This window comes from Suillus bovinus (assembly GCF_016758785.1).
Source record: "Suillus bovinus strain UH-Sbo-P2 chromosome Unknown EDB93scaffold_75, whole genome shotgun sequence".
NCBI lineage: Eukaryota > Fungi > Basidiomycota > Agaricomycetes > Boletales > Suillaceae > Suillus > Suillus bovinus.
In genome coordinates, this window is record NW_024542131.1 from 122,508 (window position 1) to 145,055 (window position 22,548).

Sequence of the window (22,548 nt, forward strand, 5' to 3'; positions counted from 1 at the left end):
TATTGATGCCGTATTGGCAGCTATTATGTAGAGCATTGGATACCCGGTTCAAGCCCGGTTACAACAAGGAAGGTTACGATGATCTATGGTTCAGGCATACGTGGCTCTTCCTCACAACCAGATGCTGAGATCCGAAGAAATCTAGTTCCTACCCTTCTTGCTTGCTCCTCGGAATGGGTGATCCAGACTATTGCTTTCAATCCGTTTTGCGGGGACCTGAGGGCGTTCAAGATGTACTGTTCCACAAGCTCAGTCGAGTGATGATCGAGAGCTGAAGTTGGTTCTGGAGAGCAAGAAGGCAGAGCAATCTCAGTCATAATACAGACAACATAAATTGAGTCTTACCGTCGAGTAGAAGGACTTCAGCTGTGTTCAGCCCCATTGCAGCCGCCAAGGCTATCCTTTGTGCTTCGCCACCACTCAAACTAGTCCAATTCCTGTCCCATAGCTCGTGATCAACGCCCCATCCCTTGGAGATGTCCATAGCGTTGGCGAGATCAGATTCCGAGGTCGATTTACGGGACTGGAAGGATGTGACCGTTGCCATAAAATCGCGTGGCGTGCCTGGCAGCAAAGCAGGTCTTTGGGGTACATAGAATACCCGTGTTCTAAACGCAGACACGCCTGGAATTAAGGGACATCATCATAAGCTTCCTGTGTGAGTGACTAGTGAGGGATCATGCATACCATGTGCCTTTGCTGTCCTGGCGATGGTGAAGATCGCATGTCAGACACGATATAAGTCGGCTTAAGGTCTAAGAAGCGTACCGTCCTTTGTATAAGATCTCCCCATCGTAAACGTTCAGATGGGCAATGCATTTTAAAAGCGTGGTTTTCCTGGACATGTATAGGTTCAGCCTCCAAACGAAATACCCAGAGAAGTCGATGTACCCTGCACCACTCTTGCCCTGTAAGACAATGACATCTCTCTCGTTGACATCGAAGTCCAATCGAGAGAAAATGGTATTCTTCTTGTCTTTCTTGCAGGAGACGTCGTGGACTTCAATCAACTTTGCCATAGTAATCAATTCAATGTCGGACCACCAAGTCTGTTCAGTGATGCAGTATTTGATATTGACTTCCCACGCGGAAGCACCAAGTAGCGCATTCATATTGGTGCACTCTATCAGTGCTACGTGTACTCTCGTCAAATCAGATGTTCTGCGGGTGCTGTCGACAACCACACTGGTACAGAGACCCATGAGAAGAGATGTATGCCAATAATACGGTCCGAAAGTACGTGTCTAAGTATAATTAAAGATTCAATGTTGAGGGGGCATACCCATCTCTTCCGGGGTCAAAGTCGAGCTCTCGATCATCACACCAACACCAACCTTGGCGGCGTTCTGAATTTTCAGAATGTCAGTTTGGACAACATCACAGTGAAATGGGAGACACTTGCCTTGAAGTGATCGATCTCTCCCGCCACCAGGAAGGCAAAGGTTGGAGCAAAGCGTTGTTCAAGCAGAGCTGAAATTTTGCCTGTTGAGTCCAACTGTGCTCTGAAGGTGGACATGCGGAGGTCGTATTTTGCACCGAGAGTTGCAATAGCATCTCTTCGTTGAGGAGAGGCCATAAGCTGAAGATCTGCTGCGACCTCCACCTTCTCGTGGAGCTTCTGCCAATACGTAGCCTGTAGAATACCAGATGGTTGAACTTGTGCAGTTGCAATCCAATTTTTGTCATCGCTGGTGACCTTGGCTAGATATGACGTCGTGAAGTCGGTCATCTCAGGAGTTTGCCGTTGGTAGAGCGTCTCCACGCCCAAGGCAAGATTTTTTGTCACGGACTGGAGGTAACTTCCTATGTATATGCCTGTGAGATCTGCAGGCCAGGGATTGACAGCTTTCGCGTTTAAGGAGTAATCTTGGCCTTGGTAATCGTGCTCCAGTTGGATCATGCTATGGCCAGCTTGTGATGAAACCTATAGATGAGGATGTGAGAAGGAAGGCAGGTGACGGTGCGATAGGAAACGAACCTGCGCTTGGATCTTGGTGATGGAGTTTTCGGCCCACCCTTGGTTCATACGTGCGCTCACATTGCCGTCATGGTCAACACTGCCTTGGACGAACATCTGGAGGGAAAGGATCAGACAGAGTAACAAAAGCGAGGAAGAGAAATTTGCTAACATCGTTGTTGGCATAGACAGTACCAAAGTTATATGATGGCGGTGAGACTTGCGAGCCGAGAATGAAAGAGTGTGTGACCTGAAATGCCGGGTTCATTGACAAACTCTTGGTGAGATCAGCCCTAGCACCATCGAACATAAAGTTTGTGAGGTGAGTCGCTATAGAATGTGAGATATGGCAGGAAAATCAAACAAGAGAAGGAAAACGCGTACACTTGACTTCCTTCTGCAAGTTCTCGAGTGTGCCCGGGTTCGGGAGATCAAATGACTTGCGCCATTGTGAAAAGCGACTGAAAGCGCTTGTCAGAGGAGAAAGGGCAGAGGTGTAGGATGACTTTGGAGGCTGCGACGCGGACGACGGTGATGGGTCAGTGGAGACATCCTTTGGAGAGGGAAATGTGGGAGACGCCATAAGAGCAACACAACACGTCTGCAAACTGAAGTGACGAAGCTTCAAAAAAACTAAGCGGAACAAACACTAACAAACTCGGTCTCCGATGTTCTTCAAGTTGCTTTTCATTAATTCATTCTCACATGAGCAGCTGCAAGGACGGTACAATGTTCAATGGATCGTTGGAAACTAATACGAAAAAATGAATTTCTGAGGTGGTGACAATCCAGTTTCCATGCTACGGATGCAGCTAGGTGGTCGCCCTCAGACTATGATCCATCATGATATTGCGGTGCGAGCTGTCACGCTGTTACTTGTTTTCAAGACTCAGCCTAGTTTAGTACTACTAGGCGTATAGGCTCTTTGTGGCACCATCACCGGTAGTTAGCACGACGTATGCTCTGCGACATGAGCGTTAATTTCTGGCACCTTTTTAGTTCGGTGCTACCCATGGTTTGTACTGTCAGGTCACTCATACACACTAGGTGATGATGTCAGAAGCACTTGCTAATCGTTAAGGCAATACCGTGGAAACACTAGGCTAGCCTCAGCCGCCGGGTGACTCTAATTTCACATACGTCTCAATCCGTTGTCAGATGCCGCTGCTGCGCATGATCGCACATATTAAATTGTATCTTTAGCGTTTCCTCCCCCCCCCTCTTCATATACTACTTAAGTACTTCCCGCTGTCTCATCCCAGACTTCCTCTTGACTGGCATCAGGGCGCTCTCCTCCTGAACATGGCTCTCCCGTTAACTGCGGCACATCGTAGATCTATCATCATTGCAGTCGCAACTGTGGTATGTTAAAGACACGCCCCATTTAGCTACCTCATATTCAGTTTCACATATAGCTCGTTATTTGCTATTTCATGGCTATCCGTGGTGAAGACAATTACAGCTCATTCAAATCCTTGTCTACCCAATGGTCCACAGCCTCGATACCCAAGGATTCCGTGGTTTCGGGTATCAAACAGACGAACAAGACCCCATCAAAATCGTCTTCTTCCTCAAAGAACAATCCCTCGCCCTCCTTTGGAAATATCACCACAATTCCCCCTTCCCGCAGAGCCAACGCTACACTGGTAATGTTGGCTCGTAATAGCGATCTCAATGGCGTGATATCAAGCGTAGAACAACTAGAAGCAAAGTTCAATCGCAAGTTCAATTATCCATGGGTTTTTTTGAACGACGAGCCCTTCACCACCGACTTCAAGAGGTATACCATTTACCCTGACCGCAATCCATTTCTCATGCTTTGTCAGGCGTGTCAGTGTATTAACCGACGCAGAGGTTTCTTTTGGCTTGGTCCCTCGCGAGCACTGGGTCCAGCCGGACTGGATAGATGAAGCACGAGCTCAGGAGGGACGCAACAAACTTGTGCGACAAGGTGTAATTTATGGAGGCAAGTTCTTCACTCCTCGCCCATCCTTGGCCATCTCACCATTCAATCCGCAGGCAGTGTTTCGTACGTATGTCCTTCAACCCATTCGGGTATTATCTTATCCTCAATCATTAGTTACCGCAATATGTGCCGGTTTAACTCAGGGGTGAGCGCCTCGTGTTGCGGGTTTAAAAAGGATGTTTTTCCTTAGTTGAACTCTTTCTACAGTTCTTTTTCCGCCATGAACTCTTAACACCATATAAATGGTACTGGAGAGTAGAGTCAGTCAGTCGTTCACCATACAGCTGAGTTGCGTTATGACCCATTCCGCAGGCCTGATGTTAGATATTACTGCGACATGGATTATGACCCCTTTCTATTCATGGAAGATCATGACAAAGTTTATGGTGAGCTATTCTTATTATATAGCTGCTTGAGCTGCTAAATTTATGCAAAGACAGGCTTCACAATATCTATGCCAGGTACATTCTCATCTCTGCCGCACTAATTATAGCCTGAATCGCATTCTCAACAGAATGGGAACCGACTATTCCCTCGTTATGGTCCCAGGTGAAAGGTAAACACTCATAATAACGCACGATAACTCGAGAGTGAACCAATTCGGTAGACTTCATCGCGGAATATCCTCAATATGTGTCACCAGACAACTCAATGGATTTTCTATCTGACAACGCGGGTGATTCTTACAACATGTGTCACTGTAAGTGTCATTCGATCTCATCGTTTAAAACTGGCTATTGACGCCCACTCAGTTTGGTCAAACTTTGAGATTGCAGATATGGATTTCTGGAGAAGCGAAGCTTATACGAAGTTTTTCGAGTACCTTGAGAACACAGGAGGGTTCTACTATGAGGTAAATTGCAAGTTTTTGTATTTGTATTTGCTGACTGCTCTACACAGAGATGGGGAGACGCACCTGTTCATAGCATCGCCGCAGCCTTGTTTACGCGCAAAGATCAAATACATTTCTTTAAGGATATAGGCAAGCTATGGTCTTGTTGTTTCATATTCATAACTAATCCTTTCGCAGGTTATAAACACGCTGAATTCGCTCATTGTCCGCAGGGTAAACAGTGGCGGGAAGGACACTGTTCGTGTGATCCAAACGACAACTTCGGTACGATAACTCCGTGATTTCTCCTGGTGAGACTAACGACGGCGCAGATTATGCCCAAAATTCGTGCCTTAGACACTTTATGCGGTTGCACGATTAGTAGCAGGCGTACGCTTCAATACATGTGTATTTCTACCATAGGCTGCTGTAGGGTAAACTAATACAAGTCATTTGATCCTAATAATAATGCATATTTTGATGGTCATGGCTATCAGGCACGGTCAACAGGGTCGCAGTGTCGTTAACGAGACATATGTGTGTATTGCTGGACCGAACTTAACGCGGAGATTTTGAAGTTTCGAAGGGAACAAACCACATGGAGTGACGAATCGAGGAAAAACTTTGAAACCGGACCACGCCGCAGTTCATTAGGCGTGAGCAGAGCTTAGGCTGCAGTTGGCCGTTTTGAGGTGGCGCGGCTGACAATCCTTCCACCGCGACCAACAGCAGTCTTATATCCTTTTCATCTTTTCTCTTGCGTTTTCCATCCATCTAGCTATATTTCTTTCTATTTGTGTTAATAAAGGTCCCAAAGGGACCAGCAACCTCTGCAAAGATGATGACCCCCATGCGTTACATCTTACTCGTATTGGGTGCTATTGTACGTGTTCATGCCAACTCGTCGATTCAGCTGACTTGACTACGAAAACAGATTTCAATCCACTACATCCTCAGCTTCACCCACGAAGAATACGGAAAAGCGACGTCCATCTCAAGCATAACAGAGCAATGGACCGGTTCAAAGTCAAACCCTCCCTACAAAACGCCCGTGCCCGACGAATACTACAAACCCGATTCGCCCATGGACATACAAGACCGCAAAGCGAACGCCACATTCGTCATGCTCGTACGGAACTCTGATCTTTCGGGAATCATGAGCAGTATGAAGCAAATCGAGGATAGGTTCAATAGGAAGTTTCAGTATCCTTATGTCTTCCTCAACGATGAGCCGTTTACGCAGACTTTCAAAGAGTGAACCCTTTTTTTACGCTTGAATCGTTGGGCCTGCTGACAGGCTATAATTTAAGCCGCATACAGGCCTTGACTAATACTACAGTCGAATTCGGTGTCATCCCGTCTGACCATTGGCACCAACCTTCATGGGTCGATGAAGATAGAGCAAGCAAATCCCGTCAAGAGATGGTGAATAACAATGTGATTTACGGAGGTACGTGATTGTACAGCTTCAAGCGTAAGTGTAGTCTGATGGTTTTCTAGGTAGCGTTCCGTGCGTGTGCTAGGCTGTCATCGTTGCTTCTGACTGACTGCTCCTAGATACCGGAATATGTGTCGCTTTAACTCTGGCGTACGTGATCATAATGCGTTTTGGCGAGGTTGTCTAACCAGTCTTTAGTTCTTTTATCGACATGAGCTCTTACAAAAGTACCGGTACTATTGGAGAGTCGAGTGAGTAGACGGCAACCAAAGGAAATGCAATGTAGATCGGCTCACTTTATCCTCTCAATCAGGCCAGACATCAAGCTTTTCTGTGATGTGGACTATGATCCCTTTCTCATGATGCAAGACCAAAATAAGGTGTATGGTAAATCAAACGATCCTTTCAATTATACGCTAGTCTCAGACATAAACAGGTTTCACCATATCACTATACGAATACCAAGCTACTATCCCAACACTATGGACCGCTGTCAAATGTAAGCGTATTCGGCATTCACTATGACTTCAATCTCACATTCCTCTAGCTTTCATTAATGCTAATCCTGAATTCGTGGCCCCCGGCAATGCAATGGCATTTCTCTCTGATGATGCAGGAGAGTCGTATAATCTGTGTCACTGTAGGTTACTGCGCAATCACGGCATCTCTTCATGCTGATGAAACCACGTGTCCAGTCTGGAGCAACTTTGAGATCGCAGATCTTGACTTCTGGCGAGGCGAGGCATATTCCAAATTCTTCGAATACCTTGATGAGCAGGGCGGATTCTATTACGAGGTGAGTCTTGTGTTTGCACGTATGGGACATAATTTCATTTGAAATAGCGTTGGGGAGATGCACCAGTTCATAGCATCGGAGCTGCATTGTTCGCGAAGAAGGAACAAATTCACTTCTTCAATGATATCGGATATCGACATGAGCCCTTCCAGCATTGTCCACAGGGAGATGCGCACGCAAAAGGAAAATGTTGGTGCGACCCTGGTCAGAATTTCGGCAAGTACCTCCATACAAATGTTCGACTACCACTGAAGTTCATTTCTTTAGACTATGAGTGGTATTCGTGCCTGAACCGATATGATAAGATATTCTCGTAGACACGAAACGTCAGTGCTATCACGGCGTGTGTTCTTAGCAGTGGGTGATGTGCTCCTATGACACTATAGACACTGCACTCTACGATCTGTCTACCTCTGAGAGGCGTATTCACGATAGATCGTATTGCACCTGATGTGGTTTTGGCCTACGGAATGGATTGATATATTGGTACTGCAAGATATGAACTTGTAATTCATGCTCTGGTCTCTACTCAAAGGATCGTGAAGACGCTCCTAATTTGAGTACTTATTCAAGGTGCGATCAAGACAATCCACAAGTATAACTTGGGAATCCGTATCGAAGTCTCTTTCCCCTAGATCATAGCTACTGTCTGCAATCGATAGATGCTCATTTCGACAGTTTGCATTGGAGCCGAGGTTTTCCAAAAATTGTCAGTAAGTGTGCAGCTTCTTACTGACAACGTATGCATGTAGCAGTGGGCGATATGCTCCTATATACAACACTATAGATACCACGCTCTGCAATCCGTATACCTCAGATGGGAGTTTGACCAAGGCTACAGAATGGACTGTGAATAATATTGATACTGCAAGAAGAGATCAGCTTGGAATACACGATTGCCTTGGTCTGGACTCACGGAGTCATAAAGACGCGTCCAGTTGGAGCCCAAAGAGGTATCAATGAGACGGTCGATATATTCACCCACAAGGGAATGAGTCAAAGCGGGTTGAAAGCGATCGCGCAGCTGAGCCGCAGTCTGTTCGCCGAACGCAGCAAAGCACGGCAGCTTGGAGTCTAACACAGGTCATCGATATGGACTGATTTTGCCGACTACGGATCTCTCACCTTTTTGCATCAGCTCCACCAGAGCTGCGGATGATTAATATCAATGTCATGAACAGGACTGATCAAATATAAGGCACTGACTTATGATTCGATCGCAGTGTTTTCTCGCTGCCTCGAACCCCTCACGAAACAGACGCTTAAACTCCAAAAAAGACTCTCCATCCACACCCCCCAGCACTTCGACATATTCCGGTGGCAGCTTGAACGGTGCAGCCTCAAAACCTATATTGCCCGGAGAATTGGACAACATGAACCCAAAATCTATGTGAATGAGGTGCCCCTCTCGGTCCAACAATATGTTCCCATTATGCCGATCCTTTATTTGCAACAGGTACGTTACTATGGAATAACCTATGAAACGGTTAGAGTGTTGAATATAGGGATTAAGGTGTTGAGAGTGGGACAAACCTGCGAGTGACTTCGCAAAGTTGCGTTGCGCTCGGACAAACTTGGCCGTAGATGGATCACCGTAAGTCTTGACACGTATTTCAGTACGTCATCGCTTGCATAAAACGATGAACGAGGGACCAACCGACATAAAGTGATCCAGGAGGGTGACGTATCCAAAACGACCCTCCGCCAACCGTCTTGCATATTCGGACTTCTTGATAGAGTGTATTGACACAGCATCTGTTATGGTCTCCACCAAGCCCGACGATGCGCCAGTGATCAAAATCTGGAAGCTGAAGAGAGTTGGGCTCACGCCACCAAAGCAATTTGCTGGAGCGAACTCACTAGCGGACCCAGCATTGACAGTCCTCTTCTTGCCAAATTTGCTCAAACTGCTGTATAAGCTGAACAGCGAGCTGTTCTTGACGAAGGTCGCCGCCAGTTTTAACGATCACAGAAACACAATCCCAGTTTGCTGGAGATGGCGAGTTCAATGACTGGATACAATTTCTCCGTAGTAAAGCTATAACCTTACCTAGGTGACCATAGGGTGATCCGTGCTGTATTCGACTCTGAAAAGGCGAAAATTGCAGTCATACAATAACAAAATTGGTTAAACCCACCTTCTTCGTCGCCCAAGATTCGCTGAATATTAAGGCAGAAGGATCGTCCTTGTTCAGCTCACGCTTGATGATTGTTTCGTCCTCAGCAGTCTTCAAGTTATCGCCTACGTCACCAATGCGCATTATCCCTTCTCCTTCCCTGTGTTCTCGCATACGCTCCATTCGCTCTTCCTCAAGCGCTATCATCTCCTTCATGATACGGTCTCTGATGGCGGCTGCCTCTGCATGCTGCACACGCATCCGTGTGGTCGCTGGTGAATCGCCAGCCCGTCCAGCGAGCGAGGGATGTAGTGGCCCGCTGTTTGCCAGGTGATGTGGACCGCCTAACCAACCAGAACCAGGAAGCCAACTCAGAGGACCAGATGGTGAACTTGAAGTAACAAGCGTCGCAGTTGATTCGGAAGAAGGTAATGTGGTCACTGCTTCGCGAAAGAGGTTCGCATTGAGCTGCGAAAGCATGACAGCTGCCGTACGCATGCGTTCGGAGTAATCGTCAAGTGAGAGTATATGACTATTGTTGTTGCTATTAGGTGGTGGATCAGGTGGCTGGGTAGTTGAAGGTAGTGTCGAAAATCGGCCACTAGTGGGTGGAAAGGCAGGTGGAGAAGATAACGACAATATCCCTTCTGGATTGGGTGAAGCAGGCAAGGAAGAGGCTCGAGACCACGCGACCATATCTAGTTCCTTGTTCTTCAGCACTGGTGGAAGCACAATGGACTCAGTAAGGTCTATTGGCCTACGAAGAGACTCGCCGGCCCCGTACAGTTGCTCAACGAGGTCCATTTCTTCATCATCACCAATGAGAGAACTCGTACTGCTGGTAGCAGAAGCTACAGGGACCAACGGAGTTTCTGCTTCCTCGGCGGACTCCTTTCCCAAGGCGTTTTCCGAACCAACAACAGGATCCCCAAGGGGCTTGTGCTTCGAAGAAAGAGGTGACCTGGTGAAAGCAATGAGTTCTTTCGAAGCACCTTTGCGTTCGTTCTCCTTTGTTACTATTCGCTTCAGCGTCTCCTTATTGCTTCTCTTTGTTGGATCAAAGTCGAGGTCATCGTGCAGTATTTCGATAATGAGTAAATAAGGTGCTCGCTCCGCAGAATTAAGCACAACACTTTCGCCAGGGGGGACTCTAACGATCTTGTGGTGTGGTGGAGAGGCATTCCGAGACGCAGTATTATCGGATGAAGAGCACCACATAGGCATGCACACCTGGAATATTATATCACGAACTAGGGTATGAACAAAGAGGAAGATGTTACCTCTGCGGGAAGCTTGTGGTTAAGAGCCGTTAATTCAGCTCTAAGGGCGCTTACTCGTGCAGGTTTTGGCACGACAAGTAGGCGGTTAGAGATATGTTCGAGCGTTATTAGGAATTGGATCTGTTACGTTTGTGTAAAGTCAAAGTTATAATACCAGCTGAAACTGCTTACTTCTGAACGATAATAGTGACTTTTGAGGAGATGCGCTTGTGAATCCAAATCATACCGTTGAAGGAGGGAATCGCTGAAGTTCAGTGTACTCTGCCGTGAAGGATGCTGGGTAGTTGGTATCGAGGGAGATGATTGGTATGGACTAGTGATGCGTGCTGGTTGTGATGGATCAAGCTGGTCGAGTGGATCCTCGGATAATGTTGACCGATGCATATTTTGCAAATGAACCAGAGCGGGACTTGTCTGCGCGGCAACAATCGTCCGACGACGATTGAGAATGGTCCGCTTCTTGGAGACTGCAGGACCATAGGGGGCAGAAATATCATTAGAGGAGCGTTCATGAGAACTAGCCGTATGGTCATCTTCATTTTTTCCATCTGAATCCTCGTCATCATCATCTCCAGAGTCAGTACGGGTGGTGTTCCCCGATCCCAAAGCAACGCCATTGACATCGGTCTGGACGCTTTTCAGGTCTGAGCCGTCCTCGTCAGCACGGCCCTGCTGTAACGCAACTTCACCCATGACCTCGGTAAGTTCAGGCATGGCAGGAGTTCCAGCTAACATCAGGCCAAGTCCAATGAGTGCTGGTTCGACATGGGGTTTGACCTTCCGACGTGAGAAGCGCGCCTGGAACGACATGTCCAAGCCAGAGTATGGACTAGAAACTGGAGTTGGAAGATCACCAAAGATGATGTCATGACATCTTTGTAACGTCCGCTGGCATACCTGAAAAGATGCAGAACTAGGTGACGAGGATAACTCTTGTAAAGAAGCTTGCATAAGCCAAAGGGTCTCCACAGGAATCAGCTGTGAGATTGAAGCTATGGGGGCTGTTGCCTACGTACAATCATGGCTATATGTGTGGACCGTTGGGAGATGTCTACTACAAAGCATTCCAGTGCCCGTGATTTGGAAGGCCGTGTGACGAGCAGGTGACTAGAAGAGACTATTAGTATGATTATCCGACAGGATGAGAACTGGTAGATACCATATGAAACCCCATACTTCGCGTAACTCCTGCGTGTCGAGCTCTTTCAACCTTCGGGTAAGGTAGTATGTGATGCCTATGTTGTCGGCATACAGCATCAGGTATTGCAAGGCCACATGAACGGAGAAGAAAGACGGCGATAAAAATAGTCGTAGGAGAAGGGCATGGGACATGTCTGACAGGGCTGGTCGCCGTCTAGGACGGTGAGCAGATCTAAAGCTGTCTTGTTCCCACGGCTGCTATATGAATGTTTGTTACACGTTGACAACTTTGGTCACTCTTGTTAGACTAACCCTTCACTTCCAATATGCTTTGGCCCCTGCTCGCTCTCTCACTCCTTCCCTTATCATTGGCGGTACAAAAGTCAGTGCACGAGCAACTGGTCGACCTTGCAGCAGCCGGAAACGGTCTCATACAGCTCAACGAACAGACCTATGATTTGCTTGCCTCTCCAAAGCGCGACTGGTCGGCCGCTGTGCACTTTACTGCGCTCCATCCCCAGCGGCGCTGTGCTCCTTGCAAGTCAGTCACAAGATTCCAATCACACATAGGCAGCTAATTGCGACCTCTACAGAGAATTCGAGCCAGCGTACACTGCTATAGCCAAAGCATGGGCGAACGCTCCCAAAGAACATCGGGACAAGCACTTCTTCGCTACTCTTGACTTTGATGATGGGCCCGCCGTCTTCCAAAAGGTAATTACACCATCATGTACTACAAAGCCGCAATCAAAAGTGACGCGCTATTAGCTCGGCATGGCTTCTGCGCCAGGTGTTCACGTGTATCCCCCGACCGAAGGACCAAACGCGTCTGCAAAAAAGGCTCCTTTCAAATACGATTTCCAAAAGTACGATCTTCGCTGAACCCTTGATTTACAATCCTTAACATACTCTACAGTGGTTTCGAAGCCGGACCCCTCGCCGAGCAACTCTCTGTCCACACTCCAATCCCTATCCCATACAAGGCTCCCTTCAACTGGGCACGCGCGGGCAGCATCGTTTCACTCATCCCAATCGTTACCCTTATCTACCGCTTTATCAAACCAGCACTGCAAAACCGCTGGGTCTGGGCTGCTGGCACGATCGCTACCTCACTAGTCATGACCTCTGGCTACATGTTCACCCGTATCAGAGGTACACCCTATACTGGTCCTAACGGCGCTTGGATTGCTCAAGGCTATCAAAATCAGTATGGACAAGAAGTTCAAGTCATCGCCGGGGTTTGTACGTCGTCTCGCACCTTACACACAAGGTTGGTACTGATTATTCATAGATGGAATATTGGCCGGATCTTTCTTGATGTTGACTGTTGTCGTGCCGCGCCAATTGTCACCCACCCGTCAAAGAACTCAGGTATACCTCTGGACTGCAGTGAACTTCCTCGTTTTCAGCATTTTAGTATCGCTGTTCCGCGTCAAGAACCCAGGTTAGTCTATATCAAGCATTCATCGACAGCGCTGACATTTGTGTTAGGCTATCCATTCAAGCTCATTCTATAGAGTTATCTAGTGCATTTTGCAGATTAATGGCAGTCACACAATGGCACACATGCACTTGAATTATAAAAAGCAAATAAAAATGTACATGCATGAGAAGAAATGAGGTGGCAAACAGTGAAAGCCAAAAGATATCCAGAATAAATTGATGCAATGATCTCTATGATAAGGATCTGTATGAGTAATCTAAGAAGCATTCTCTTGCTGTTGGAAAACATCAACATAGCGGTTTCGTACATTGCGTTTAGCGGCTTGCGAGCGTGGGCGGCTAGGTGGTGGAAGCGGTGTTGATGGTGCTGGTGTATTTGGGAGAGATATTGCTTCAGTAGGAGCAAGATTCGAACGCACTCGCATGGGTGGCTTAGCAGTGGGAGATATGCTCAAATCAATCGCCGAAGCAGATCGGGCTGGCGGAGGTGCTGAACTTGCACCATTGGCGTGAGGAAGTGGAGCACTTGCCCGCGCTGGTGAGGCTGTCTGTGCTCTTGAAGGAGGTGGAGGCGCTGCAGCTGGCTGTGTGGTTTCAGAACCAGCCTGACAAGTCCTTGAGTGATATCATACATCCTGATAGCATTGGTCGCATACCTTCTTGTTTACCCAACGCTTGAGGTCCTTGTCGTAATAGAAAGCCGATTCTTCTCCAAGACTAGCCTTGATGGGAGCAGGGGTTGTTTCAGAACGCTTCCAGAACCGACCCAGCCAAGAGCTTGGTGCCGCCGAAGCCGTCGCTGACACATTGGTGTCTAGTAATGACAGTTATGGAAAATAATGTGACAAAGAGGTTACCACAGCTGACCTTTCTTTTCCTCCGTTTTCTTGGCATCCTCTATAGGCGTGGCAGATTTCTCACTGCTCCCGGATCCAGCTACTTCCTGACGACGCTCACGTCTGCTTGCATTATTACCAAAGCCCAGATCCTCGTCCTCATCCTCGAAGCTTGGTTGTGGTTGGTGAGTTGGTATGGATGGGCTGGGAACCGCAGCTAACGCGGGGTCGTCCATTAAGGAGATGAAGCCATCAGATGAAGCCCGGAAATGATCGACTGAGTGAAAAGTGGCCGTGGTCGGTGTGGGGCCAGAGTCCGAATTGTTGAGCGACGACCACCATCCTGCCTCCTGCTGTTGTTGCTCAGAGCCCTCCTCAGCAGTCATCTCTAACGAGGGCTTTCGTGACAACGGCTCGGTACCATAGGCATGTGCGTAGCCATTTGTCGTTGAATGCCCATTCATTCCCGAGCCGTGTGAGGAGTAAGTGTAAGTTGATCGTGGTGGGTGCAAAGGAGCAGTCAAGGGAGGCGCTGGCGACGGCTGCCGTATTGGGTGGTAATAGTCCATAGCTGATGAGGCACGATCAATAGGCACGTGAGAATGAGAAGTGGAAACTGCCATCGCGGAACCACTTCTGCGGGGGGGCGGTATACCTGACATTGAATGCTGGTTCATCACCCCAGGGGGAGGCGATGGACTCGCAGAGGTTGTGGTTGATGAAATCTCGCTGAAGTGAGAGAAAGGTCCTAGGGATGATACCTGACTCTTGGACGGTGGCGGCGGAGGCGAAGGTTCGTCCCCTTCTCCAGCGATGAACTTCGTCAAGCGTCCCTCAAGCCAACTACCGATGCTGTCAAGACTAGGTTTGTTCACCTTCGCACCTATCCAAGATCCGCTCTTTGCCATCTGTGGAGTACCGATCAAGCGATCCGCTAACCCTTTTAACTGCTCGATAAGGACGGAATTGAGATAGTGTGATGGATGTGTCATTGCAGCGGTGATTGCCTCACAATACCTGGTCCGATTTTAATAAGGTGCAGAATCGCACCGAGAAGATAGACCCACCTGCTAGCTGCCTGTATCTCGCCAATCTCCGCAAGATATGAGGCCCTAATAAGCTTGTATGCCTGTAAATGCGGCAGACCGTGGAATGGTTCTTGTCCCTTTGTAACGCTCTTCAGCGAGAAGGCGAACTCGGCAATTTCAGACAAAACGATGGGGTCAGTGTCTTTATAAAAAGAAGGCCATGCGTGTGGATTCCGCGAGCCGATAAGAACAATTCGACCTGACGGACTCCCAATTCCTCCTATCGGAGAAGTCTGAGGAGAGAGCAAGTAACTGACAGATAATCTTAGTGCAGGAAGACGAGTGCGAGAATTATACAATTACCATACGTGCGCAGCTTCGACCTGTTGATGCGATACAAGGTAGTCACCCAGCGCTGTCAGGGTTGCTGACCACTCAGGGGACAGAGGACTGGAAACCATGGATGCCACAAGTTCTGGCCACTTCGACAGAGCGTTGGCAGGGATTTGTGCTGCCATTGCTGGTGAAGGAAAACTGGGCGACATTGGCGTGGTGTGCACAACAGCCGGTGTAGGGACTTGCAATGTGGCCGTTCTCGCGAGTAGACTAGTAGGAATGAACTCCTGGACTGTTTGTCGAGTAGCTTCATATCAAAAGCTTCAGTTCGAAAAATGATTACTTACCAGCAGTCGGTCCCTGACCAGAGAACAGACTATAGATTACACGAAGCCACTCTCTTCCGTTACTGGAAGGAGGTATGTGTTCTTTTGCTCGTCCAACAGAAGCCGTTCGCTGTGCATCATGAACGCCTAACTCTCCCTTGAGGAACTCGTTCACAACGTCCTTCCAAGCCTCCTTGTCGATGCTGCTTGCGATGACCATCGCGTGTGCCCACAATTTCTCATCCAAAGCATAGTGATAAGCTTGTCTCCTTTCACCTCTCACAAGAAATTCCTGTATCTTGTCTAACGCGGATGGAAGGAGCACAGAAACCGAGATGGGTGCTTCGCTCGTGCCAGGGTTACCACCGTTGAAGCCAGGAATCGTACCAAGGGTGTTGGGCATGCAAGAAGCAAAACCCAGTGTCGAGATCTCACTACCCTCAGATGTGGCAATACGAGGAAGCAGTGCCGTTCTTACAGCTGAGTCAATGTTAGTACTGCAACGAAATATCAGTTAAGGATGCATATCCATGGTCTAGCGACAGACCTTCCCGACAGTGCACCGTCGTTCTCAACCATGATCTTGAGCAGCTTGACTAGAACCAATTTCCCCTCAGTACGCTGCTTCTCGGGTCCGTCTGACATATATGTTGTCGCACGTGTCAGCTCTTCAATCCGATTCTCCAGATACTTGACGACGCGTGCCTTCTTCGTTTTCACTTGAGATGAAGCCCCGGTGCGCACGATACTGACAGGTGTACCAGGGTCAGAAAACAAGGGACCAGGATAAGTGGCGGCGAAAGGTTCAAGCGCAAATTCGGGGAGAATTTTATGCAACACACGTACACGCACATCCGTCGAATGACGAGATGATAGCGCAACATCATATCCAGTGACAAGGTCAGAGGAGCTGTGGAAACACGTAATCATCTTGCCACCAAAACCGAAACTGATCACTGGGGCTCGCGTAGATGTCCGACCCAACGGATCGTTTGAGCCTAAAAGAGAAGGGGAAGGTGCGTATGGAGGGCGAACCGTGGGTGAAATGAGGAGCTCTTGACTGTACGCAGACACCGCACCGTATGAGCTTGGTTCACCGGGACGGGGCTTAGGAACGAACCCGTCAACTTCGCGCTGAGAGGGGATTCCCATAGGCATGGAGGCAGTGGAATGCAAGGATCCATTGGAACTCGAACGATGACGATATTCGGACTGCGCCAGAGCCGCAACATTTTTGGTATGTGCATACGGGTCAGGGGCCGGGGAGGCCTGCCGCGAATGATGGAAGGGGGATGAAGTCCTCTCATATGTGGCATGCGATTTGGGTTCGTGGTTGTTTGCCGCAGTTGAAACTGTCGACTGATAGGCACTCTTAACAGATCCTGCATGGCTTGCGAACGAGCGAACAGAACTAGGAGATGTTGCTCTGTTGGGCGAGGCAAAGTGCGACGGCTCATATACAGAAGCTGGATGGGGAGGACCAGGATACAGATCTTGTTCGCTGGCATTGAAAGCGTTGCGTAAAGGAGAGGAAACCCTCTTCACCGGACTACGCAGGGATGACACATTTGAACCGTTAGATCCATCTCTGGAATGAGAAGGGGACCGCCGTAGCGCTGGACCTCGTATCATCATCGTGTCTTGGTGTTGATGCATCACCTTGCTTCTAGGTGGGGAAGAAGGTGGACTGCTATCCGGCTGCATGGGGCTGTTCAAGCTACCATGCTCTGCAGGAAGTAGAGGCGTATAGGGATCTTGAACAGCATGGAAAGAAGGAGATGTTGCCTCGGTATCTTCTGTCTGCAAACTTTCCGGATCGTCCCAGGGCATATCATCTGACGTGTAGGCACGACTCTCTGAGTGCAGGTCATGACTTGGCAAGGGATATATCTCGGTGGCAGGGGAAACAACACGTTGGATAGCGTCTGTAAATGAGCTGGATGAACTTTGTTTAGGAGTAGGTGTTTCATCAAGCAATTCCTGCTTATAAGAGTTTTGTGGGGGTGTCGGGGGATTCGCGTGTAGAGGGGCAGCCAATGGGGATGTACCATGTTGCGTGTAATTATTGCCAACAGGCGGTTGTGGAAGCTGCTGTAGAAGCTTGGGTGGCGAGGTAACACCCAAGTCGCCTGTAAGCTGACGTGTCACTTGCGCTCGTGGAGGTGGATGGGAAATTGGAGGTTGTGCCACGTTACCAGAAAGGCTGCCGTACCGAGTGCCATCGATGGAGGGAGAGGGACTAGGGAGTACAGCGGGAATAGGAGGGACTTGCGAGGGCTGGCTATACGAGGAGTACTGTCCCGAGGATGGTGCGCGTGCACTCACAGCACGCTTTGACACCTTCGGAGGAGGGAGAGGGGGGTCATATGCATTCGACTTCTGTGGACGATAGGATGCAGCCGACATCGCAGGAGGAACCTGAGCAGGAGGGGGAGGGATGCTGGGAGAAGCTGGCTTGGGTGGTGCAGCGTAAGCTGACGACGAATAAGGTTGAGAAACTGAGCGTGTCATAGGGTTGTACGGCTCGTATGTTGTCTGAGAGTCGGCAGGTGCAGCAAGTGGTTGTGGCGCGCGAGTGGGTGCGGTGTTAACGGTAGGTTTGTAATGATCATAGCTGCCGTGTACCGGTGCAAATGGTTGGCTTGCATATTGACTCCCGCCGTATTGTGAAGAGTTGGCAGTCCAGTCTGGTGTGTACTGGTGATAAGCGCTTGCAGCACCGCTAACATTACGACTTCCTTGCACTGTAACACATTAGCACTGCAGACACAATAAATTTACACAGCCGACACACCTGGTTGTTGGACGTACGAGGCCTGCGGTTGAGTCGAGTAACTAGGCGTAGCTGACCACCTTTGAGATTGTTCGTAGCCGGCAGCAGAGTATTGCGAGTTGTCGGGAACCTGATTTGCGGGAACACTGGCATCGTGGTCCACGGCAACTGACCAAGGGTCTTGTTCGAAAGGCTGGGCGCCCTGGGGAATGTCTTCAGCGAATAAGCTGGAAGCGTCCTGACCCATGTCAGATGAATAAGAAGCAGAATCATGCTGTCCATGCTCATGTACCACCAGCCCGGCAGGTGGTGTCGTGTCAGTCTCCTCGTTGCCAATAACCGAAAACGGATCCGGCCCAGAATCGCCACCTGAACCAAATAGCGAAGCTGCAGCTTCCACAGTACTCATGTTTGCAACGTTTCTATCCTGCAGGCCAGTCGAGCTCGTGGTCTTGAGAAAAGCAGGATGCTGACGTTTTGCTGAAAGCTTTTGCACTTGGCGAAGTGACGGTTATGGCTACTTTAGCGCGACTAATAATACTTTTGTTTGTCGCCGTTTACTTGGGACCCGCGGGATCATTAATTGTTCATCCGAGTAACATGCAAGACAAGATCCATGATGATTATAACTGGTGTGCTCAGGTATCTATACGATCGGTGTGTACCACGGATGACGACAAAGATGATAGCAACATGAAAGGTTTGAATATCGACAGCGAAGCAAATATTGTACTGAATGAATGTAAAGAGCGTGCAATTAATAATGTTGATTGTGTGGATAATCGTGGTGTGAGTGATTGCAGAATGAGGAAAAATTGATGCGAATATACCATAGCATTGCGAGTGGAGCAAAGAGAAAATAGCGAATGAAGCAAGAAAAATGGTCATAGAGCACGCTATTAGTTGGCTGGCTTGTGCAATAATGAGGGGTAGTCCGCAGGTTTATCCGAGGCCTTTGAGGCATTAATCGTGCGCTCTAGAAGACGTTCAACTATTGGATGTTGGTCAGATAATATTTCATTTATCTCGGTTGTATTTCATCAACGTACTAGAAATAAGATGCTTGCTGTAAGCACTCGAGTATCTGCGCATGCTGACGAGCTGAGGACGGATCTTGGCAATCAGGATCTCCTTCTGATCGGGTTCTGCTACGGTCAGTGCCCGCTGAAGGACGTAGTCTACATGAGCGGTCAGTAATTAGAACTTTAATGTAAGAACATAGCAACGCACTGGCAAATTGGTCCTTCATCATAGACACAATTGGGCTGACACCATCGGTCTTCGGCATGATGATCTCATCGATAAGGATACGACGTTCCTCCATACCAGCGGTAACGAGAGCTTTCTCACAGACGTTTGATGCGAACTTGTGGCGAGCCATATTGAGCATCTGACCGCGAAGTTTGGTGATGACTTGATTCCGATCTTGAGGCTTGCCTTGTTCGAGCACAAATTGGACAACATAGTTCTTCGTAATTCGTTAGCAACAGGCAAGAGTCTAACAATCATGAATACGTACCCCGAATTGATCCTGCATCAGATTGATCATATACTTATGCAGTTCATCCATCAGCGGACGAGTTGTCTCTTCAGGCAGGTGCTCAAAGCATCGCTGCAATACACGACATCCATATGGATGCGTGGAGAGGTCATACACGTTACCCCTGAATGAGTTGACGAAGCCCAGTCGCTCATGCGACACGCGTTCGATCAACTTTTGGATGACCTGCGGATACATCAGCCTAAAGCATTTAAAGTGTAAAGAGCGTACTGACGTGGTTGCCGTTCGCATCCTTTACGCATTTAAGTACATGCGGATCAAGTTCCCTCACGAATGAGGCCTGCTGATCTGGAAGAATAAATTCTACCGCCTAGCAAATTTGAATTAGACACGGCAAGGGGCTGCGAACGTGTACGCAGACCTTCTGCACAACACGACAGCCATACATCTGTAATGATAGTGGTAGAATATGACCCTCCATCGTGTTAGCAAGAACAGTCTTTTGAACTTGCGTCCCGTGTTCAAACAACTTTTGAATGACCTTGAGAAACCATTAGATGTGATAGCAAGCAAAACATCGCGTTATAAACATACATAGTTACCAAAGACATCCTGAATGAGTTGCAAGGCATTGTCAGGGACGATCTCATCAAAGACACCTTGTTTCTCCTCCGAGGTAGCTGTCTCAAGCTTCTGTTGGATGAAGCGAGACCCGTGTTGATCACCGCTAAACTCGACAATATAGCCATAGATATCCTGAGAGTTGATCAATTTACTGTCTGTCACAATTAAATTGAACACACCCTAAGCTCCCACTTGCGCGCTTTGTTCGCTCTGAACTCGTCCAACAAGGGACTGCGCAAAGCCGAACCAACATCATTCGCATCCTGACGTCGTCCGGGGCGTAAATTTTGATGATAAAACGTGATTCCATGAGCGGTATGACCATACATAGCGCCATTAGGAATCATGAATGGGAGCTGTGCACCATAATCAGCAGCATAACCCTGATGAGGAGTATATGAGATCATGGTGGGGCGCAAAATGTTTTGAAGAGCCACCTGTTGTTGCAGTCCATACTAGGGTTGAAGGATCAGGGGCGCCCCAGGTACAATCTCACGTAAATCAAGAACCTACCTGTTTCTTGTCAGGCATACCACCAGCGGGCGCGGCAGCGCTGAGCTGAGGAGTTGGCATCGGAGAGAGCGGAGGCATGGTTGGGTACATTATTGGTTGATGCGCGGGGTAATAATATTGCGAGGGCGTTCGCGCGGAGGCTGAATAATCGTAGTATACACTAGACTGTTGGCCAGTGGGGGCACTATGGTGCAACGGCTGTGGTGATACGCCAGGGTATAGGTTAGCCGCGGGAGTGGTATTCATCCCAGTAGATGAAGGGTAGAGTGAAGGGTCCGTCGGGGTACTGTATCCATATCCATAATCCATGTAGGGATCGCGTGTTGTGCCATTGGTATAATACGACGAATAATCAGCCTGAGGATAACTACCATACGGGGGCCGTCCTTGAACCATCTGCGGGGGTGGTCGCACCTGGAGGACAGCGGGGGAATGAGAAGCTGCAGCACCGGACGGTGAAGTGGCGGATTGGTGGCGGTATTGGCCGCTGACGTGATCGTCCTCGACTGCCATCCCTCTCAGACTCATAGACAATTCGTTTTCAACAACTGAAGACACCTGCAAGGAGTCAAAGCCACCATTTTGACCACCGAAGGCAGACGATCCATAGCCCGATGTATTTGAAGAAGCCGCATATCTATTGGAGACCGCAGTTTCCTTTCCGAGAGCATTGTCGAACCTCTGCGGAGAGAATTGTCCGGCCTTTGCCGAAGAGCGATCGTCCTTGAGATCTTTTAGCACGCCTTTGAGATTCATTGAGAACACCTACGACTCTTGGGCCTGACAACGCGGCTGCTTGCGCTGCGGTTGCTTGCCTTTGCCGAGCATGATGCAGGGACAAGGGGGAATTGGTGTCCTATTGAATGTTGAACACCGAAGAAACGCCGTCAAAGAATTGACTGACCAACTGCGAGAATTCCTTCTTTTGAGGACTTCCACTCAGCTCATCCCAGGTTCCGCTGGACGGCCTTGGCGCACTCCAGCTTTCTCCCAGATTTCCTCGGTAACCACTCTCGGCCTGTGATGGTGAGAGGTCGGTCACACTTGCAGCAGAGGATATCGATGCATTCCTCTTTGACGCCGGTGTCGTTGATCCCCATACCTAGATGATATCACGTAAGTAAAATGGACAGCTTCGCAGGATGTTCCGCCCACCTGCCAACCTGAATTGAGGCCCTTGAGTCCGGAGGCCCCGGCCATTGCGACGCCAAACATATTCGCTGTTGTTGGAGTCAGGTTCCTCTGTGACTGTGCCTTGGTAAGAATCAATCAAGTAAGGAAGTTGTAATCATACGTTATTCGGCGAAGCTGAGGGAGAGTGTCCAGACGAGCGTGTCGATGAGCCTGATGGCTTCCGAGAAGTGTCTCCAGGGTGAGTTGACATGGTAGGCTGCTGTCGGAGGAAAGTGATTTGCGCACTAGGTCCGGTAAGTTAAAGAGATGATGGTAGAAAACCGAGGTGGTAACTCACAGAAGAAGCAAAAAAAACAGGGAAGAGCGAATTATAGAGTTTTAAGTGGAAGTGTGAAAACGAATTAGCTGAAAAAGGGGAGAGTAAGAGTTAGTTATGCAATGAAACACGTTTTGACCCAGTTACAAGTGAAAAACCGGAACGGAGAACGGGAGAAACGCGCCTGTATAG

The 22,548-nt window shown here is 48.6% G+C and overlaps 9 protein-coding genes across 9 annotated transcripts; 3 read left to right on the plus strand and 6 right to left on the minus strand.

Annotated features, from left to right (window-relative positions):
* Positions 1-83: 83 nt before the first annotated feature.
* On the minus strand, positions 84-1,019 carry EDB93DRAFT_1092744 (P-loop containing nucleoside triphosphate hydrolase protein; the record flags this gene model as incomplete). Its single annotated transcript, XM_041446455.1, has 5 exons — positions 84-283; positions 346-624; positions 688-704; positions 769-837; positions 892-1,019. 5 exons carry the CDS (start codon positions 1,017-1,019, stop codon positions 84-86), a joined length of 693 nt encoding a protein of 230 aa, XP_041303468.1.
* A 243-nt stretch (positions 1,020-1,262) lies between these two features.
* EDB93DRAFT_1092787 (eukaryotic porin-domain-containing protein) lies at positions 1,263-2,540 on the minus strand (the record flags this gene model as incomplete). The annotated part of the gene is made up of 5 exons (XM_041446460.1): positions 1,263-1,346; positions 1,397-1,924; positions 1,979-2,074; positions 2,130-2,287; positions 2,342-2,540. The coding sequence occupies 5 exons, from the start codon at positions 2,538-2,540 to the stop codon at positions 1,263-1,265; spliced, it is 1,065 nt and encodes a 354-aa protein (XP_041303469.1).
* Positions 2,541-4,058: 1,518 nt separating this feature from the next.
* Positions 4,059-5,294, plus strand: EDB93DRAFT_846812 (alpha-1,2-mannosyltransferase-like protein). The gene is made up of 9 exons (XM_041457674.1): positions 4,059-4,068; positions 4,131-4,309; positions 4,364-4,384; positions 4,438-4,479; positions 4,531-4,623; positions 4,676-4,776; positions 4,824-4,905; positions 4,954-5,040; positions 5,088-5,294. Exons 2-9 carry the CDS (start codon positions 4,261-4,263, stop codon positions 5,135-5,137), a joined length of 525 nt encoding a protein of 174 aa, XP_041303470.1. The 5' UTR covers positions 4,059-4,068; positions 4,131-4,260; the 3' UTR covers positions 5,138-5,294.
* EDB93DRAFT_1232522 (glycosyltransferase family 15 protein) lies at positions 5,219-7,306 on the plus strand (the record flags this gene model as incomplete). Its single annotated transcript, XM_041451303.1, has 11 exons — positions 5,219-5,638; positions 5,690-6,009; positions 6,066-6,205; positions 6,256-6,265; positions 6,313-6,343; positions 6,392-6,444; positions 6,507-6,580; positions 6,630-6,692; positions 6,741-6,833; positions 6,889-6,989; positions 7,037-7,306. Exons 1-11 carry the CDS (start codon positions 5,594-5,596, stop codon positions 7,304-7,306), a joined length of 1,200 nt encoding a protein of 399 aa, XP_041303471.1. The 5' UTR covers positions 5,219-5,593.
* Positions 7,307-7,824: 518 nt separating this feature from the next.
* On the minus strand, positions 7,825-11,718 carry EDB93DRAFT_1092808 (kinase-like protein; the record flags this gene model as incomplete). Its single annotated transcript, XM_041446463.1, has 13 exons — positions 7,825-7,854; positions 7,906-8,063; positions 8,115-8,138; positions 8,196-8,465; positions 8,523-8,589; positions 8,647-8,797; positions 8,850-8,979; positions 9,040-9,076; positions 9,128-10,336; positions 10,387-10,506; positions 10,558-11,349; positions 11,403-11,493; positions 11,546-11,718. 13 exons carry the CDS (start codon positions 11,716-11,718, stop codon positions 7,825-7,827), a joined length of 3,252 nt encoding a protein of 1,083 aa, XP_041303472.1.
* EDB93DRAFT_846975 (uncharacterized protein) lies at positions 11,546-13,055 on the plus strand. Its single transcript, XM_041457675.1, has 6 exons — positions 11,546-12,067; positions 12,120-12,240; positions 12,295-12,392; positions 12,443-12,768; positions 12,818-12,970; positions 13,018-13,055. Exons 1-6 carry the CDS (start codon positions 11,853-11,855, stop codon positions 13,041-13,043), a joined length of 939 nt encoding a protein of 312 aa, XP_041303473.1. The 5' UTR covers positions 11,546-11,852; the 3' UTR covers positions 13,044-13,055.
* A 171-nt stretch (positions 13,056-13,226) lies between these two features.
* EDB93DRAFT_1092753 (Sec23-binding domain of Sec16-domain-containing protein) lies at positions 13,227-16,647 on the minus strand (the record flags this gene model as incomplete). The annotated part of the gene is made up of 7 exons (XM_041446456.1): positions 13,227-13,574; positions 13,626-13,768; positions 13,837-14,822; positions 14,873-15,145; positions 15,197-15,461; positions 15,517-15,992; positions 16,043-16,647. The coding sequence occupies 7 exons, from the start codon at positions 16,645-16,647 to the stop codon at positions 13,227-13,229; spliced, it is 3,096 nt and encodes a 1,031-aa protein (XP_041303474.1).
* Positions 16,648-19,167: 2,520 nt separating this feature from the next.
* Positions 19,168-20,996, minus strand: EDB93DRAFT_1092836 (ARM repeat-containing protein; the record flags this gene model as incomplete). The annotated part of the gene is made up of 9 exons (XM_041446465.1): positions 19,168-19,259; positions 19,318-19,446; positions 19,499-19,736; positions 19,788-19,994; positions 20,044-20,139; positions 20,191-20,310; positions 20,364-20,525; positions 20,573-20,848; positions 20,907-20,996. The coding sequence occupies 9 exons, from the start codon at positions 20,994-20,996 to the stop codon at positions 19,168-19,170; spliced, it is 1,410 nt and encodes a 469-aa protein (XP_041303475.1).
* A 400-nt stretch (positions 20,997-21,396) lies between these two features.
* On the minus strand, positions 21,397-22,367 carry EDB93DRAFT_848067 (uncharacterized protein). Its single transcript, XM_041457681.1, has 5 exons — positions 22,201-22,367; positions 22,062-22,154; positions 21,811-22,008; positions 21,465-21,762; positions 21,397-21,412 (listed from the first exon to the last, which is right to left on the minus strand). Exons 1-4 carry the CDS (start codon positions 22,288-22,290, stop codon positions 21,544-21,546), a joined length of 600 nt encoding a protein of 199 aa, XP_041303476.1. The 5' UTR covers positions 22,291-22,367; the 3' UTR covers positions 21,397-21,412; positions 21,465-21,543.
* Between the last annotated feature and the right edge of the window lie 181 nt (positions 22,368-22,548).

Bases quoted from the DNA above. Each gene is read 5' to 3' on its own strand.
- EDB93DRAFT_846812 (XM_041457674.1), top strand. From the start codon at position 4,261: ATGGATTATGACCCCTTTCTATTCATGGAAGATCATGACAAAGTTTAT. The intron at 4,310-4,363 runs GTGAGCTATTCT...ATGCAAAGACAG, and splicing joins AGATCATGACAAAGTTTATG to GCTTCACAATATCTATGCCA. The intron at 4,480-4,530 runs GTAAACACTCAT...CCAATTCGGTAG, and splicing joins GTTATGGTCCCAGGTGAAAG to ACTTCATCGCGGAATATCCT.
- EDB93DRAFT_846975 (XM_041457675.1), top strand. From the start codon at position 11,853: ATGCTTTGGCCCCTGCTCGCTCTCTCACTCCTTCCCTTATCATTGGCG. The intron at 12,068-12,119 runs GTCAGTCACAAG...CGACCTCTACAG, and splicing joins CGGCGCTGTGCTCCTTGCAA to AGAATTCGAGCCAGCGTACA. The intron at 12,393-12,442 runs GTACGATCTTCG...CATACTCTACAG, and splicing joins TTCAAATACGATTTCCAAAA to TGGTTTCGAAGCCGGACCCC.
- EDB93DRAFT_848067 (XM_041457681.1), bottom strand. From the start codon at position 22,290: ATGTCAACTCACCCTGGAGACACTTCTCGGAAGCCATCAGGCTCATCG. The intron at 22,009-22,061 runs GTGGGCGGAACA...GATATCATCTAG, and splicing joins GCCTCAATTCAGGTTGGCAG to GTATGGGGATCAACGACACC. The intron at 21,763-21,810 runs GTCAGTCAATTC...AACATTCAATAG, and splicing joins AGAAGGAATTCTCGCAGTTG to GACACCAATTCCCCCTTGTC.